This window comes from Varanus komodoensis, unplaced genomic scaffold, assembly GCF_004798865.1.
Source record: "Varanus komodoensis strain SLA01 unplaced genomic scaffold, ASM479886v1 scaffold55, whole genome shotgun sequence".
NCBI lineage: Eukaryota > Metazoa > Chordata > Lepidosauria > Squamata > Varanidae > Varanus > Varanus komodoensis.
The window spans coordinates 1,018,044-1,035,261 of NW_025336157.1; the positions used below are offsets into that span (position 1 = coordinate 1,018,044).

Consider the following 17,218-nt stretch of genomic DNA (forward strand, 5'->3'; position numbering starts at 1 on the left):
GCCCAGTACGGCCAGTACCGCTTCCCGTCGCCTCCGCCGGCCCAGCCGCAGCCGCAGCCGCCGCCGCTGGGCCACGAGCAGCCGCCGCCGCAGCAGCAGCAGGCGCCGCCGCCGCCCCAGCACCTGCACCTCCACGCGCCGCAGCAGGATGAGGGCGGCCAGGCCGGGGCCGGCAACCAAGGCAAGTGGACGGGCCGGACCGGGCCCGCGGAGTCGCTTCGTTATGCATGGCAGGAGTAAACCCCCCTTTCCGCCCTTCAGCGGCCCCGTGGCGACCCCCTCCCCCTTGTTCTTAGTTCCCACGACAGCCCTGCGAGATCGGCCCGGTCGAGGCGGCGGGGCTGGCCCGAGGCCCCCGGGGAGCTTCGTGGCCGAGCGGGGACTAGAGCACGTGCCTCCCCGGTCCGCCACGCTAACCTCTAAGCCGCACTAGCTGCGCAGCCGCGGTGGATGATAGGCCTTCACGGCTGGGCCCACCGCTGTTTATTCTACTGGTTTTTTGCTCGGGTGGGGAAGACAAGCTTCGTGGCCAAGTGCGGGAGAAAACTGGTGCCTTCACCACCACATCCCCAGTGGCTTTTGTATAATTACGGTGCTCGTGTTTTGCTAGTACTGCTACATCTGTCTGTACATGGAAGGAATCCGAGTTGGGTTACGTAATCCCTTTTGTTCTGTCACAACAACCCTGTGAAGTAGGTTGTATTGAAAGTGAGTGATTGGCCAAAGTCACCCAAGGAGTTTCATGGCTGAGTGGGGACTTTAACCCTCTTCTCTCAAGTCCCAGTCCGGCTCTTTAACCTTTAGATCGCATCGGCATTGCAGTGCAGAACCTCCGCTAAATCCTGAGAGCCATGTCCTTATTCCAGGGTGGACTCTCCTACACGTTGTGAGACTGAGAGAGAGTGTTTCTGGCTGGGTGTCCGCAGGGAGCCTCACACCTTGGTCTTGAATACAGTATTTCCCCATGATGCTCTCTCTACCTGTTACAAATCTATCAGTAGTCAAAAATTGTAGCCTTCTCTGTAATATACAATGTAAAAGACATGACTGAAGCCATGTGCCCTAAGGATGTTCCACTCTGCTATATTATTGTTTCTGTATCAACTGTAGTAAAAGGTCTCAAGTAGGTTTACAACCCTTTCTTGAAGCCATTAAATGGAATAGTATTTATTTTTACGCAACAGTCATAGATTATAGGGTCCCATAATGAGCCAATTAGACAATTATATGCAGCAACTAGAAATGCATTACAAAATTTAAGAAATCAGCTCAGTGTTCAGTGCTGGGTGTATTATTGTGTTATCAGAATAAAATAAGACAAATTAAGCTTTATTCATTTTTTGCTTTAAATGCACAATTCAGATAAACTTGTTATTAACTGAGGGAAGCGGGGCAGAAACAATGTGCCAGATGAAGAGAGAAATAATGGGTAGAGAATAAACTGTTGACATGTTAACCTCTCCCACTTTATAGTGTGCTGTTCCTTCAGGGAGCTTAAAGCGCTGTACTTTGTTCCCTGCATTTTATTGTCACAAAACCCCTTTGAGATGTGCTTGGTTGTGATAGAGCCACTAGGCCTGGGCCCGCCGGTAAGCTTCAGGGCCAAGAGAAGACTTGAATCTGGGTCTGTATACAAACATGACAGCACTTTTGTGGGAGGATTCTGATGGAGAAAGTACTTGAAGGAATGACTCCAGGGAGAGTCTTGGAGAAGCATAGGCCGATTCTGATGCTGCTGGAAGAGCCTTTTCTTGTGGGCATGGATGAACAAAATGGAGGACTAGTTGCATATTTATGAACGTGGATGTTGCTCTCTTGCCTTTGCTGTTTTTATTGTTTCCCTATTTTCTAAGAAATAGCATGTATTTTCATATTCTCTGGGATGCATCACTTTCTGCATTAGAATATTATGACACTCTTGTAGGAAGTTTTATTTAATATGTGTTAATGCTTAGAGAAACTGCCTTGTAAACAGGGTTAAGCAAATAACTTGAAACATTGAGAGCATGTTTGGTGAAATCAGCAGACAGCCCTGTTACCAAATGTTGCCTAATTAGATGTTTATGCCACTTAAGCAGAGATGCTGTATGCAGGGCCAGCATGCAAGTGCACTTCCCCATGGGGAAAAACATGATGGCTTCTCTCCCCATCCCACCCCCCGGCATCCTGAGCAGCTCTCTTAAGGTCTAAGGGACATATGGACTGTGTATTGTGCACCCTGTGCTAGAATGATATTGTAGTGTAGTCTTTTCCATCCTAGCACAATCTAGATATTCTTAGACTACAGCTCCCACCAGCCCCAGCCAGCATGGCTATTATTCACATGTAATAGAGGTAGTCCAAAATCTGGGAACCACCGTGTTGGGGTGACTGATAATGTGAATTGAAATGCTTCACTGAATGCATTGTACAGTCACAGTATATTCATGTTTATATTCTTGTGAGAGGGTTTTATAGCCCTTTTGAACTGTTAAGCCATCTCTTGCCAATAGATTCCCCTGACATTCTCAAAGAGTGAGATTCCAGGGGTATTTGTTTTCGAGGTTTAACTTTGAAATAGGCATTAAGCTTAAAAAGGAGTTATGGTTCATTTTATGGTACTTTCACTTCATCTACACACCTTTATAAAACAAAGGTTTTGCAGAGGTCACACAGCAAATTGGGAAAAGGGGTCAAAAACCAGACGTAGAAAACAGCTGGTTATTGTGAGAGACTCCATTGGGCCATATGCATCCTGTGCTAATAAGGAAAAGGGATTCTAAAATGCACAGTTCTTCCGAGAAGCTGTTGCAATTTACGTAGGTGGTTGGAGTTGAAATTGACTCATATGCCACTGAAATCAAAGCTGGAAGTGTCAGCTGGACCATGCGCCTTGGCAGGCGTCAGCCATGGTGGCCCTGCTGTCACGTTCCTGGTCCCTCTCTGTCTTTGAGGCTTGACTGGTGGCCCTGGAGAGTGATATTTCCTGCACTAACCTAGCCAAAAACTGGTGACTTTGCAAAATCCAGACAGTACAAATGGCGCATAGTACAGCACAACAGTTGTGCCTGTTCCTTTTAAACAGAAGCTACAGAATGCCTGGGCAGATGCAGATACCGTGAGAAAAGCTGTTTATTGGGATAGTCATGTTGAATATTACAAGGCCTTGTTGTTTTTGCAAATAACAGTTTTTATTCTCCACTGTTTTTATTTACCTTATATTTGTCTCCCTGATTTGAAAAAGGAGTGATTATAAGGGAAATGGAGGAGGAATGGACAGTGGGTGGTGAGGGACTTTTGCCACACTTTCTATCTTCAGCCCCAGGACCTCTTGAAAGAGGGTTCTGTAGGGCTGGTGATACCAGACCCCCCCCCCCCACCAAGGAATACCCTAAAGGGGGATCATTACAGCTAAATGCTTTAATTTGCATTTGAGGCAAACTGAGCTGCTTTTTCTCTTGTTCCTCTTTCTTGTTTTTATTGTTCTTATTAAATTCCTTAGCCACTTTTCTCAGAAAAGACTCAGTATGCACTGCAAAAAAACAAACAAAAAAACAACAACGCCTAATGCATACCAAATGTCAAACTAAAAGCAGTTACCCAATAAAGTAACATCACCCCAGAAAACAACTGAAGCATCCTTGGGTGGCATAACCAGTGCAGTTGACACTTGAAAGAGGCCATCAGGTGCCTGTGAGTAGAGGAGAGAGCCTGCCAGCCAAGCGATGAGGGTGTTGGCTGCAGGCAGACCTTGCTGCTCATCCCCAGAAAGGCCCTTTCCCATGTTGCCCTTCCCCACCCCTTCCTAAATGGAGGAATATTATTAAAAGTGAGAGTTGTGTTGGGGAAAGGGGAAGCTGCTGTAGATACGAAAAGTGCCTTGCTGGCAATTTGGGCAGCGCCAATTTATGGTCCAGGTCCAAACCACAAATGGCAAGTTGTCCTGTATTAACCGTTCCTATAAAGCATCATCATGTCTGCGCAGATTACCCTAACAAAAAGAGGAAGAGGAGCCGATGGAACCAGGATGCCATGGACCAGAAGACTGTCATCCCCGGAATGCCCACCGTCATCCCCCCCGGGCTTACCCGCGAGCAGGAGAGAGCCTATATAGGTAAATGCTTGTTCCGTCCTTCCACATGTTCTTTGCCAGTGCTGATCCCGAGGTTCTCTTCAGCCCTCACGTGTCTGAGGTATTCCAGTGTGCCTTTTCAAAGACTCGGGTTATCATGGCTTGGCTTTTGTTACTCGACTAGAATTAAATCATGTCTCCGCTTCGAGTGACCTGTGCTCCATCCCAGCTCCCTGTCCTGTTTACCTGAGCAGTGTCCTCCACAGGCTGAGGTCCTTAGAGGTACTGGGAACTACGCTCGCTGACATTCACCTAATTGGCAGTCAGACTCTCATCAGCAGGGTCCCTTGCCAGCTTCACAGACTCAAAGCTAGTGGAGAACACTAAACGTCCCTCTTCAGGCTGTGTTGTCTAGAAGTCAGTACCTCTTTCACAGTGAAATATTACTATCAACTAACCTAACCATGGTTCCCTTCTGACTTCCTCTTGCATTGCTATGCTAATTCTTGAAACCTAAAATTGAACCTCCACGGTGGTGAAGATTGTTGATGCCCCTCAAAACGAGGGAAGGCCTCCTAGCCTCTGATTCCAGGCATCTTCAAATGCTCGCGGGTGGGCTTTGTTAGGTTAGGGTTGGACTCTGCATTCAATGCCCACAATTGCTGGGAAAGGGATACTGCTTGGTTCATGGGAAATTAGGATGTTGGAACTGCTAGCTGGAGAATGGGGAGTGGTGGATGTCTCTGTGCTGTACATGGGAATGAGAATGGTATTTATTATCTGTATTGGGAAATGTGGTACAGTGTAACCCTTTATCTGTGAATGTTGATCAATGTTTAAACTGAAGTCATGCAAGGGTGCTCTAATGTTGCATTATCAGGTGTAGTCCTTACTTTTTATATAAAGTGGGCTTTTCTAATGGAAGACCATTTAAACCCTGTTCAGCTCACGAGGGCTGCAAAATAAGCTTTAACTCCTTTCTTGTGCATAAATTACTGAGAATTTTGATACATAACGTTCAGCTATCCATAACACTCCTGAGAGCTGCTGCTTTGATACTCTGCAGCATGTTCATAGATCCCTCTCAGGGTTAAAATGTCAGAATAGTACCTTTCCAAAACTGTAGTTTAGCTTGCTTCTGCCTAGGCTTAGCTTAATCAAAATGTGCCACTTAGTGCTGAACTTGCACTCTTGCAGCAGGGATGGGCAGCTTGTGGACCTTCATGGGGGTCTGGTTTACAGGTCCCTCACAATTGGCTATTCTGATTGGGGCTGGTGGGAATTCTAGGTCAAAACACCTAGAGGGCCACAAATTCCTGTCCCTTTTTTACAGAAATAATTCAGCAGGTTGAGTTTGTACAGACCAGGCAGTAGATTTGATATGGGTGTAAAAATGGTTTGAAAAACCAGATTTACAAATGCAGTCCTGATGTTAGAAACTGAACTTTTTTCTTTTTTTACAAAAGGAAAGAAGAGAAAAGAGATCCTAATATGTAATTGGCTGAGCTGTCTTTACACTCAGCACACTGAAATAGCTCTGTGAATGGATAGGGTTAGGTCAGAATTCTCAGTCTGTGCAAAGATACGAGTGTAACTGACAATTACATAACTAACTGGAGTGGAGAAAATGGAGCTTGCAGTTCACAAGTAGACTAGGGTAAAGATGTGACCCTCTTTGAACCAAAGTACTACCAAGCAAAGGTACATGAACATCAGCAATGGGGTGGAATGGGTTTAATTGGTCATTTTATCACTTGTTATCATTAACATGTGGGAAGAAATAACAGTGCCAAAAGTCATAGTATTGCAGAATCACAGTAAAGAAAAAAACAGTATTAAAAATCCAATCCTAGCACAAAGGAACAAGAATTCCCAAATGTGTCTGAAGAAAATTGTGAACTTCTCTAATGTTAACTCTCGCGGTTCCAGCAGGCAGTTGGCCTGGAACACATTTCAAAATGTATTTACAACATCTTTACAGTAGGTGACCAAACTTTCCAAGGAAGCTAGTAGAGATCCAAGCTTTTTGAAAGGTATTACTGTCCATAATTTAAGAAAGAAGGGAAGGAATAAAATGCATAATAAACAGCTGTATTTTGGAGGAATTCTATGTGGGCCTAGATAATTTAGCATGACCTGAAAGGTTTATTAACTTTAGACTATCTAATTCTTAGAGTGCGTTTACCAAGAATTCTATCCACCTCTGCGTAGAGCAGATTGGGACCCTCATTGACCAGTGAAACATCACAACGTGCCTTGTGGGGTCTCCAGTAAATAATGCATTTGATCCTGCAGCTGCCTTCTCTCCATAATAGTTACTGTCCAGTAGCATTTCAGCCCCAGGTTTGCTTGCATTCTTAACAACAACTGAAGAATCTAATTTCAATTCTTAACTAGTCAAGTTGTGTCAATAGCCAAAAGAAGGTTCATCTAGATTAAAGATCCTTTGGTATCAGTTTTCTGTTGGTTTTGGACTAGTGAGGATGTGGAATTGGAATGGTAGATGTGCCACAAGTCTACCTCCTGCAGTATGAGTTTGAATTTACTTTATCCCATGTATAAGCTGATCATTTTAATCTCTCTCATAAGAAAAAGAATTAAGCACATGGTGTGGAGTGTATTATGTTCTTGTGTACACAAAGCTCAATCCCCATTTAATACTGGTCAATTTTGTAAAGTTGTGGGTGGACAAATAATTATAATTATAATTTCTGGCATTATCTTTCAAGGGCTCTGTCAGGTGGTTAAGAAATCATATTTTTGCAAATCCAAAAAGAAGCAACAAAGTAATCAGGGAAGCAACAGCAGTGCAATCCATGGAGGATTTACCCTTGTTACTCTTGCTCAGTAAACCTCCTCTCTTACCTGAGATTTTAGACTCCTCATTGGACTTCTGTTCTAATCAATAGATGTGCTAATATCCACAGCGAATAGAGAAGCATGTCCTTCCCTTCCAGTGCTGCTCCCTATTATTTTCTCTGTCATTGTTATCCCTCTGGAAGCCCTGGGTTGTAAGGGATGTTCATGCTTGGCAACATTTCCCAAGCTGCATCTCAGCAGTGGCCACACGGTTGTTTTGGAGGCCCCCACGTTTTGGGCTGGCTCAGTAGCTGGGGCCACTTTCCCTTGAAGTCTTGGACATGCACTAAGGAACGTGAGGGAAAGGGTAGTGTGTCCTGTTAGCCTTTGGACCAAATGGAAAGGATTTGAGCCTCTTTGATTACTACTTGCTCCAAAGCTCAGTGCGACCAGAACACCCCTCTTCACATTGAGGCCCAGATGATCTGCATCACCTTTTACATGTATGATAAGTCTCTCGTTAATTTGGATGTAGGTGTACCTTTGCTTAGTGGCTTGGCTGGTAGTTCACAAACAGTATTTTCCACAGTGCTCTGGCAGGTGTCAGTGGCTCTTCAAGTAGGTTGCCTCAGAGCAGGGAGCTGAGGAAACGCATCCCAAACCAGCTGCCACGCTGCCTTTTTGATATTCTCCACTAGCCGAGCAAATACTAATTAACTTGCACTCTGTTGTATTGAACCAGAGTCGTCGTGTTACAGTCTGGGTTGAAAACCAAATTGCCAAAAGTTTCATAGATCAGGGCTTGAAGGGACTAATGAAACCATCAGGGCCACCTGCTAGCACTGCAGGTATTTGGAATTGATGTGCAGTATAAAATAGCCAGCAAGGTAAAGCATGTTAAGGTTTTGCATGATGACACACTGCAGTGTTTAGTGTTTGCTAGTAAGCAGTGAGTTAATTACGTATGTAGGAGCATGATGCATAATCCATGAGGGTTCTTGCTAAACTGGGGCATTCTGATTTTGGAATTCTGATCTCAAATTGTCCCATGCAGACATATAACCAAACTAGACTGGTCTGATGTTTAAAAAAGAAAAGAAAAGAATTAAAAGAATCCATGGTGTCTAGCATTTCCACTGGGAGTCTCTGCTCACTACCACTTAAAGCAAGTCAGGATAATTAACGTTTAGTCAGACTCGCAAAGATTAGGTACTTGTTTATTTATTTTTTACTAACTCTTGAGATGAATGCTTTGCTTCCTGATGATTAATTGTTTTTTGAAGACTTGCTAGAAATAAGGAGGGCCTTTTCTGGATTCCTGATGAACATATTTGACATAACATTGTAGGATTTCTTGATTTTATGTTGATATATCAGTCATCCCTTGCAAATTCTCCAGTTCTTCATGCTATGAAACCGAGATTTAAGATGTTTTTTTGGTAACATTGTCTTTTTTTCCATCCTTTTTTCTTTCCTAACCTGGTTTCTTCCAGTGCAACTGCAGATAGAAGACCTGACTCGTAAACTGCGCACAGGAGACCTGGGCATCCCCCCTAACCCTGAGGACAGGTTGGGAAACAGTTTTAACCAGCTGACAGTAACATTTTTTACCTTTTTCAATAAACGTTTGGTGGCATCATAATGTCAGTTCAATGAAATTCCTTCCTAATGAAATGTCTTCAATGCTCTGATTTTGACTGATGGTAGCAGAAACCTTAACCGTTAGGCAGGGTATGAAACCAGAAAGGGGTAACTTTCCATACGTGGTGCGGGGCTTCCAAGCCATCCTAAGGCTAATGACTTAAGGCAAAGAAAAATGCGGCCGCCATCTAATTTTAACATCCGCAGTGCTGGTCTTGGGCAAGTGTCCAGGGGTCTTTCTCACAGGTTCTCATTGAGGAATCCTCAGCGCAGTCGCTGTGGCTGAGCATGCTGGGAACTTTTTCTGACCGCCGATTTTGCAATGCTTTACAAGTGGTGGCTGAGCATGTGTGTTTTTTAAAAACTGAGGCAAAAGAACCAGACGGATACTAACGAGTTTCTTTGGTAGCAGCTACTACTCGGCAGTGACCGATATCTTGGGAGCTGGGGGCCCAAGCGAGTCCTGCACCTGCACACGTGCAGCTTTGGACACCGGTGGTTTTGTTGGGCGCCAGCGTTCTCCAACAAAATAACGTGTGTGTTTTTTCTTTTTACAAATTGGCTTGTGAGGATTAATTCTCCGAGAAGGTTAAGGTGGGAGTTGTTGTGTTAGAGCATGTTGCACAACTTGTCAGCCAGTTCTTGCTCCTAAAGTGGACTTCAGTGAGATTCCCCTTTCCTTAAATTCAGCCCATTTAAAATCATAACTTGGGGGGCAGTAAAGAAATGTGATGAGGGCGCCAGCAGCTTTGGAAGCCTTTTTAATTCCAGCTCTTGGGATATTGTCTATTTTACTTCACAAATCACATTTTTTCAGTTGTTGTTTGAACCATAATGTGGGATTAAGTTAAATTTGCTAGGTAAACTCATTCTTGGTGGGAATAGATTTGTGTGGTTTCCTTTTGTGCTTGGTAAAATTTAATTGGGGCAGTTGGTCTTAATTTAACAGGTGAATGAGAAATTTAACACAGAACAAAGAGGGCTGCCATTGTTGTTTTGTCCTGTGTGCCATAGGGTGCTTGATTGTACATTCATTCCTTGTGCTGAGACCATACTGGTTAAATGATCGGATACCATTAACTTACAGTAAAATTGAATTGTCTCACATGCAAAAGGGCAACTCTTACTGTGGGAAGGCACGAACCGATTAGATACATTCAGCTTAAAACTCTTTTCCTTAAGGTTTAATCTTGGAACCAATCACTTTATTAATGATACATCTTTGTGTTTTAAAAGGATATACCAAAGCTAGTGGATGAGTTTATTTTAAACTGGCTAGTAAATGTGGACTGGGGGAGAGAGATTGCTTTGGGATCACTAGGCCTTCTCAGGTCCTAGAAATGGAGGTGTAATTTGGAGATGATCACTCCTTACCAAATCTGACCTTTTATTTCATATTCTTGTGTTGATGGTTCACTTCAGGCTGAGAAGACATTGGGATCAACTGGTTCTAATCACTCCTTTAACCAGCTAGAAAGAAAGATTGTTTAACTAAAGTCCCAGGGGTTTAGGTTTCTGATTACTTCAAGGTTGTTTTTTTTAATAACATGACCAATATCTCTTCCCTTCTTGCAGCTAACTCTAAATTTTTATTTCAATATGTTTGGAAAAAGATCCATACACTCAGCAGAATTCTAGGAGTGTGGCTTTTTACCGCAAGTGCAGCTGTGGTAAAATCAGACTGACTCTTTTTTTTTTTTAATTCAAGTTATAACATTTTTGTTTATGAGAACCTTTGTTTTCTGGGCACCCAAACCACATGGAGAAAGCAGGTCTGTCTCTCGTGGTTTACAGGCCCAGACCGTAGCATGAGAAAGGTGGGCTTGTTCAGTTTGCACCCACCCTAGTTCTCTAACTCTTAAACACAGTAAACAGGTTCATTCGGCCTTGATGCAGCCAGCAAAGTGGAGGTAAAGCCAGGACACAGAAGCCTTGACCCGTCCACGTGGTGCCAGTGAACTAGAGCTAATTTCTACTGCCAGAAAGAATATTACATTTAACCTGTTTTGTTACTTTTCTGATGTTAAAAAAAAAAAAATCCAAAGTTAACCTGAATAATTCTTCATTGATTTACCTCCTGCGCCAGGGTTCTTTCTAAATGTTTGGCTCCACGGAATAATGAAGTTGGAAAGTTTGTTCTCTGTGTGAATCAACTTTCCCCATCTTCCCTGCCCCCTTCCCCTTTTTTAATAACAGACACACTCATGGCAGAGCTTCTGTCATGGCTGTGGACCTACCCCGCTCCCCCCCTTCTGCACTCCCTTCTCCCCAGTAAAGCACCCCAGTTTTTCCTCCTGGTGGCAGTCAGTGGTTTGCTACAGCCGCTTTGTCCATGTGAGATTAATGGGCATGAGTGAGTTTACGCCTTCCTTTCCTGCAGTCTTGATTTTTTTTGTTTGTTTCTAAATTGCGCTAGAGTTGAGGGGAGCCTGTACTTTATAAGTGGCCTTGGGGGTTCGGCTGCATGAGGAATCACTGGCAATTATTCCTCTGCAGGTCTCCTTCCCCAGAACCAATTTACAACAGCGAGGGGAAGCGTTTGAACACCCGCGAGTTCCGCACGCGCAAGAAGCTGGAGGAGGAGAGGCACAACCTGATCACAGAGATGGTGGCGCTCAATCCAGACTTCAAGCCACCCGCTGATTACAAGTAAATGGGCGGGTGGGGACGAATCTGGGTGGGGTGTGTTGCCTCATGCCTTTTTTTTTTTTTTTTTTTACTGGGGATGGTTCTAACCTGCCTCATCACCGGGACTGTAAGTGGAATAAAAGCACTGTATTCCATTTTTAAAAGAACACTTAAATACCAAGTGGAGGCAGAACCTAAAAGGGCCACTGACATCCGCCTGAGAAGTTGGCAAGGGGGAATTCCAGACAGGGCACCGCAGCTGAGGGTTAGGTTGCCATCCGGCCTTCCTCAGGGAGTGCAGGCTCTTCAGGCAGGGCTTCCCAAGACCGTGGAAGGATGGGTGGTCGGGCTTTGCCTCGGGCCCGGGCCGCTTGGACCTTGAGTAGCTGATCAGCGGTTGGGATTGTGCTGGAAACCAGCTGGGAGCGACGGGACGCAGCACATTGGCTATGTGTGCGCGATTAGCGGCCTTGCCACTCCTGGCGCTCCCAACACCGCCTCCAAAGGCACTCGGCACACCGTGGCCACATAGTCCAGGCATTATCAGGGCATGGCGAAATGTGCCCGGAGGGCCGCAGCTGGCCGCCAGCAGAGCTCATCGCTGTGGCTCGGGTGGCGGGGCCTGTGGCGAGCCGTCTCCCCAGTGGTGCCGCCCCACGTCTGGGATGTAGCCCTCTCCTTTGCTCTTCTGAGCTCTGTAAAGATTGGGAGGCGCAACCAGATCTTGATAGCCGCTGCCTGTCCCTTCACAGACCTCCAGCTACTCGAGTGAGTGACAAGGTGATGATCCCGCAAGACGAATATCCCGAGATCAACTTTGTGGGGCTTCTGATTGGGCCCAGGTAAGAAAGGGTGTCCTTCCAGACCCAGATGCCCAGCTTGCTCATTTATTTCCATTCGTGCGTTCAGTAGATGGGTAACGCGCCAAGAGAGAGCTTTGGTTTCTGGTTGGTGCAGACATGAAGCAGAAGATAATGCGGGACACACGCGAGGTGCTCTTGCTTTTCTGCGGCATTTCCGAGCTTGCTTTGTGCCCTGGCCTCCTGGCAGGAGCAGTGCATTCTGTGACGCTTGGAGATGCCTCTGCCAGCTTGCCTTGGCTGTCCCACAAGCTCCATGATTGTGTCAGGCAGCAGTTTGGGCCTTCAGAGGCACTTTCTCTCTTCGGGACAAAGGTGCAGAGCATTGGCTGCCAGGGTTAAGATCTTGGTTTTGACTTTCACCCCTTCCAGAGGGAACACCCTGAAGAACATTGAGAAGGAATGCAATGCCAAGATTATGATCCGAGGCAAAGGGTCTGTCAAAGAAGGAAAGGTGGGAAGGAAGGACGGCCAGATGCTGCCCGGCGAGGATGAGCCGCTTCATGCTTTGGTCACTGCCAACACCATGGAGAACGTGAAGAAGGCTGTGGAGCAGGTAACAGGCAGCCCTCCAGGTGGCACAGAGTTGGTCAGAAGGCCACCCCTGCCCACCCCACCCTTGGAGCAGAAGGAACAGCCTGTTGCTGGGAACCTGCTCAGGTGCACCAGGCAGAGGGGGGAAGCAAACATGAAGTGGTTCAGGAAGCAATTGAGGCTGGGAAGGGATTGCTTCCTAACCTTAAATATGGCCATCAGCCAGTTCCCAAGACTGAGTGGCATCAGCTGCTGTTGGCATGGTGCAGTTGACTTGCAGCCCACCTTCCTGCGATCGTGGCGCTCGAGCCGATACACATCAGGCTCCGGGGGGGGTCTCAGCCAGGCAGCTTGGGGCCACAGCCTGGGACAGCGGTCCTACCCACGTGCCGCTCCCTCCCTCCCAGATAAGGAACATTCTGAAGCAAGGCATCGAAACGCCGGAGGACCAGAATGACCTGCGCAAGATGCAGCTGCGGGAGCTGGCCCGCCTGAACGGGACGCTGCGCGAGGACGACAACCGGTAAGCGCGCTGGGTGGCCCCAGCCATGCTCTCTGGGGCGGTGCGCCTCGATTGGCCGCTGCTCTGACCCAGCCGCTCTTCCCCACCAGGATTCTGCGCCCCTGGCAGAACACGGAGACCCGCAGCATCACCAACACCACCGTGTGCACCAAGTGTGGCGGAGCTGGCCACATAGCATCCGACTGCAAGTTTGCCAGGTAGGTGTCATCGCCGGCTTCCCTCTCCTCGGGCAGGTGCGGCCACACGCCTCGCAGGCTTCGGCTGGCACAGCCTGGCTGGACCAAGGTACTGGAGGTGCCCCCAATTCCTGCAGTTCTGAAAAACGAACGGCAGGGGGGAGCCCCACCGCCGGACTCGAGGCCGGGTCACCGGCTGCAGTGTGGGCTGCACCAGGCTTCAGCCAGCTGTCTTCCTCCTCAGGCCTGGGGATCCGCAGTCGGCACAGGACAAGGCCCGCATGGACAAGGAGTATTTGTCTCTGATGGCAGAGCTGGGGGAGGCGCCTGTGCCCGCGTCCGTTGGGTCTTCTTCTGGGCCTTCGAACCCAGCCTTGCCCAGTGGCCCGAGACCTTCTGGGCCGGGAAACAACCAGCCGCCTCCTGTAAGTAGCTCAGTGTGCGCCCCGGTGGGCAGCTCCGGTGCAGTGCCCGCAACCTGCCGGGTTTGCGCTCATGGGCCCGGAGCAGCTCACACCCTCCTTCCTCTCCCCTCTCAGAACCGCCCACCTTGGATGAACTCTGCCCCCTCGGAAAACCGGCCTTTCCATGGCATGCATAGCGGTGGTGGCGGCGGCGGCGGCGGCAGTGGCGGCGGCGGCGGCGGTGGCGGGGGAGGCCCCGCGGGGCCGGGAGGCCCGCACAATTTCCCACACCCCATGTCAAATATGGGAGGCCATGGGGGCCACCCCATGCAGCACAACCCCAATGGGCCTCCGCCCTGGATGCAGCCCCACAACCCTCCCATGAACCAGGGGCCCCACCCCCATGGCCCTCCAGGCCCGCACCATATGGGTGAGTACAATCCAGAACATTGTGGGAAGTCGTCCCCCCCCCCCGGGGGGGGGCAGCTGGCGGATCAAGGCTGTGCAGCCACAGTGCAACTCGCGGCCAGTGCAGAAGCTGTTCTTGCAGAAGCCTCGGCAGGAGAGGCCGTTTCCTGTGGCTGGCTGTGCGGGGAGGGCTGCTGCGGGGCGGGGCGGGGGGCTGGTGGTCTCTTCCACCTGTTGCTAAGGCTGCGGTCTCTCATTCCCTTAAGATCAGTACCTGGGCAATGCGCCAGTGGGCTCTGGGGTCTATCGCCTCCAAGGAAAAGGTGAGACATGCCTCCCTTCTGGGGCGGCGGGGGGGGCACGGGGCCTGCGTCCGTGGGTGCCATGGGGGGCTGGGGAAGGCAAGGGAGGGCTTCCCCAGGCACTGATTGAAAGCCGGCCCGGCCCTCTGACTTCGCAGGTATGATGCCGCCTCCGATGGGTATGATGCCCCCTCCGCCCCCTCCGCCCAGTGGCCAGCCTCCCCCGCCTCCCTCTGGTCCTCTTCCCCCATGGCAGCAGCAGCAGCAGCCTCCGCCCCCGCCTCCCAGCAGCAGTACCCCCTTGCCATGGCAGCAAAGTGAGTAAGAGCACTTCTTGTTCTTTGCCCCCATCACTCTGCCAAGCCGGGGAAGCGCGGGGTGGAGGGCACCGTCCGGCCTGCCTCTGCGCGGGGCCGGTGCCAGAGAGGCCGTCCCCCTCGGGAGCAGCTGGAGCATCTGGCTTCCACACTGCGTGGCTGCGAGGCCCTCCCTGGGCGGAGGGCGCCCGCTTGCCTGCGCCTGGGTCGGGGTCGGTGTCCGTGGGGGGCCCGGGCCCGCCGGCATGCTGCCCCGGGTGACCCCCTGCTCTTTTGCGCCCTAGATACGACGACCACCACCACCACGAGCGCTGGCACCGGGGCCATCCCTCCATGGCAGCAGCAGCAGCAGCAGGGGGCGGCGGCAACTTCTACGGGGGGCCCGCAGATGCAAGGCAGCCCCTCCATGGTGCCTTTGCCTCCCGGGGTCCAGCCTCCGCTGCCCCCCGGGGCCCCCCCTCCTCCCCCGCCCCCCCCGCCTGGCTCCGCGGGCATGATGTACGCCCCTCCCCCTCCTCCGCCTCCCATGGACCCTTCTAACTTCGTCACCATGATGGGAGTGGGGGTCCCAGCCTTGCCACCGTTCGGCATGCCCCCCGCCCCCCCACCCCCCCCACCACAGAACTGAGGAATGGTGTTTCTGTCCAGTTGTCTTTCTCACCAGTATGGAGCCAGGATTCGGAGCGGGGAGGCCTGCGAGCCCCCCCAGGAGCACATCACGGATGCACCCCCCCTCCCTACTCTGTCTTTAGAGAGGTGTGTGACTTCTCAGGCGCCCGTCTCGATTGACTGACTGGTGTGCTTCAATAGCAGAACTTACTTTACCCATCAGGATCCTAGTGCTGAGCCCCCTCCGGAGGAGGGCCTCCGGCTTCCCTTAGCGCGAGAGCCAGGAGCATGTGGGATGCTCCTGCCCGGAAGCCGGACGCGGCCGTGGCGGGGCAAGGCCCCTTCTGTGAATCGATGCATCTTCACCTTGCCCCCGGGGCTGGAACAGTGGCTTTTGTTAATCTCCTAGATTTTTATCCTCTTCTTAAGGGACACCCATTTTCCACGGCCATGTGCATTTCCACCGTTAACACACTTCTGCCAGTACAGTTGAAGGAGCAAATGGATTTTTGTAGCTTCCTCCGGGGCTGAGGTTACATGCAGCACCGCTCAGCCAGGACTGCTGGTCGTTTTCCCTCAGTCCTTAGCCGAGAGCAAAGGTAGATCCCGCCGCGTGGGTCTGCCCATGAAATGATGGGGCCTCAGCTCACCTGTACCCTCTCACTAAATAGCTAAGCTGAAATCAGCACAGGGTGGGCATCTTGGTTTTATTTGAGGTCAGTTTGTCTCTTGTCCCATCTGCCTGGAAACTCCTTTCCGGTGGTTTTTTTTTTTTTTTTAATTTTTTTCAAACACATTTTGAGTGTTCTGTGGTTTGGGGTGGCCCCACCCGCAGACTGAATGATTCCTGTTGACGATGATGTGTGTGTACAACGCTTCATTTGGTCTCCTGTAACCATTTTCTTAATTGCTTTTTTGTGTAAGATGAAAACTGCAGTGAAGGGGAGGTTCAAATTAAATGCAGCTTTTGAAATCGTCCCGGTGCATCCCGTTCTTTCAAAGGGTGGTGGGCCGCGGGTGGAGCAGGGGCGTTCTGGCGCCGGCCTCTCCTGCCACCAGGTGGGGGCCACGTTCCACAGCACGCGGGTTATGGCAGAGATCGTGTGCAAGCCAGAGGGTTCTTCAGCCCCTGCTCAGGGTCCTGCCCTGCCCTGCCCTGCCCTTTGCAGTGGCTCCTTCACTCCCGTCCTTGATGGCCACTCTTCTCCCGCCCCCCGTCCACTCAGTGTCTGGGTTGGGACTTTGCCCAAGCGCTGACCTGGTGCCGTGCGCAGGAACAGGGGGGAACCTTTCCAGAGTTGGAGAGGCTGGCACCTGGTTGCTTGGTGGTTTGGTGGCTAATGCTGGCAAGGAGCTAGGGTCGGTGTGTCCTTCCATCCTGTCCAACCGTTTTTTCCACAGGTGGCGACAGGGCTGCTGCAGAGGTAGGTAGCGGGTGTATTTCGTACGTGCGAGCCACTTTTTGACTGTTTCAGGGGAGTGCCACCCATTCCTCTCTTCCGACACTTTCCTTGTACCTCCGTCACCTTACTGGCTCTGAATTTCAGTTCTACATCTAATTTATTGTGGTGCTGCTTTTCCTCACCTCGTGACATCGGTGTATGAACAGTATATTGAGACTGTAATAGCGATAGGCCAGGGGACTCAAAAACTTAGAATGAGTTTTTATTGCTTGTAAGGGGAGGGGGTTACTTCTACACAATTTTGCACTGGTTTGCCTGCTCTAAGTCCGCCTTCGCCCGCCTCGTGCCCTCCAGTTTGTACTGCAACAGCCTGAATTCCCAGTCGATGGCCCTGCTGGATGGGAATTCTGGGAGTTGCGGTCCAGATGCCTGTGAAGGCCATCAGGTTGGGGAAGACTGGTCCAAATTATACATGGGTGGTGTGCAAACTGAGGGTGGGGAACAGACCTGCTCTGCACTAATGGCAGAGAATTGGGGTCTCCGGGTGGGGAGAGACTTTCCCC

At 49.8% G+C, this 17,218-nt stretch overlaps 1 protein-coding gene across 8 annotated transcripts; it reads left to right on the forward strand.

The window, feature by feature from the left end:
- Window positions 1-36: 36 nt before the first annotated feature.
- Window positions 37-16,230, forward strand: SF1 (splicing factor 1). Of its 8 annotated transcripts, XM_044448576.1 has the most exons (13): window positions 37-181; window positions 3,965-4,093; window positions 8,344-8,419; window positions 10,988-11,140; window positions 11,872-11,961; window positions 12,352-12,535; window positions 12,921-13,036; window positions 13,126-13,233; window positions 13,457-13,637; window positions 13,752-14,046; window positions 14,291-14,347; window positions 14,485-14,643; window positions 14,928-16,230. In XM_044448576.1, the coding sequence occupies exons 2-13, from the start codon at window positions 4,012-4,014 to the stop codon at window positions 15,269-15,271; spliced, it is 1,845 nt and encodes a 614-aa protein (XP_044304511.1). In that variant the 5' UTR covers window positions 37-181; window positions 3,965-4,011; the 3' UTR covers window positions 15,272-16,230. The 8 variants fall into 8 exon arrangements, with proteins under 8 accessions (XP_044304511.1, XP_044304507.1, XP_044304503.1 ...); XM_044448572.1 differs by lacking the exon at window positions 8,344-8,419 and having other exon boundaries at window positions 54-181; XM_044448568.1 differs by lacking the exon at window positions 37-181 and having other exon boundaries at window positions 428-4,093.
- The last annotated feature ends 988 nt before the right edge of the window (window positions 16,231-17,218 follow it).

Excerpts from the sequence above, each read along its gene's own strand:
- SF1 (XM_044448568.1), top strand. The coding sequence starts at position 3,910 with ATGGCAAGTTGTCCTGTATTAACCGTTCCTATAAAGCATCATCATGTC. Across the intron at positions 8,420-10,987 it reads CCCCCTAACCCTGAGGACAG|GTCTCCTTCCCCAGAACCAA; the intron begins GTTGGGAAACAG and ends ATTCCTCTGCAG. Across the intron at positions 13,037-13,125 it reads CTGCGCGAGGACGACAACCG|GATTCTGCGCCCCTGGCAGA; the intron begins GTAAGCGCGCTG and ends CTTCCCCACCAG.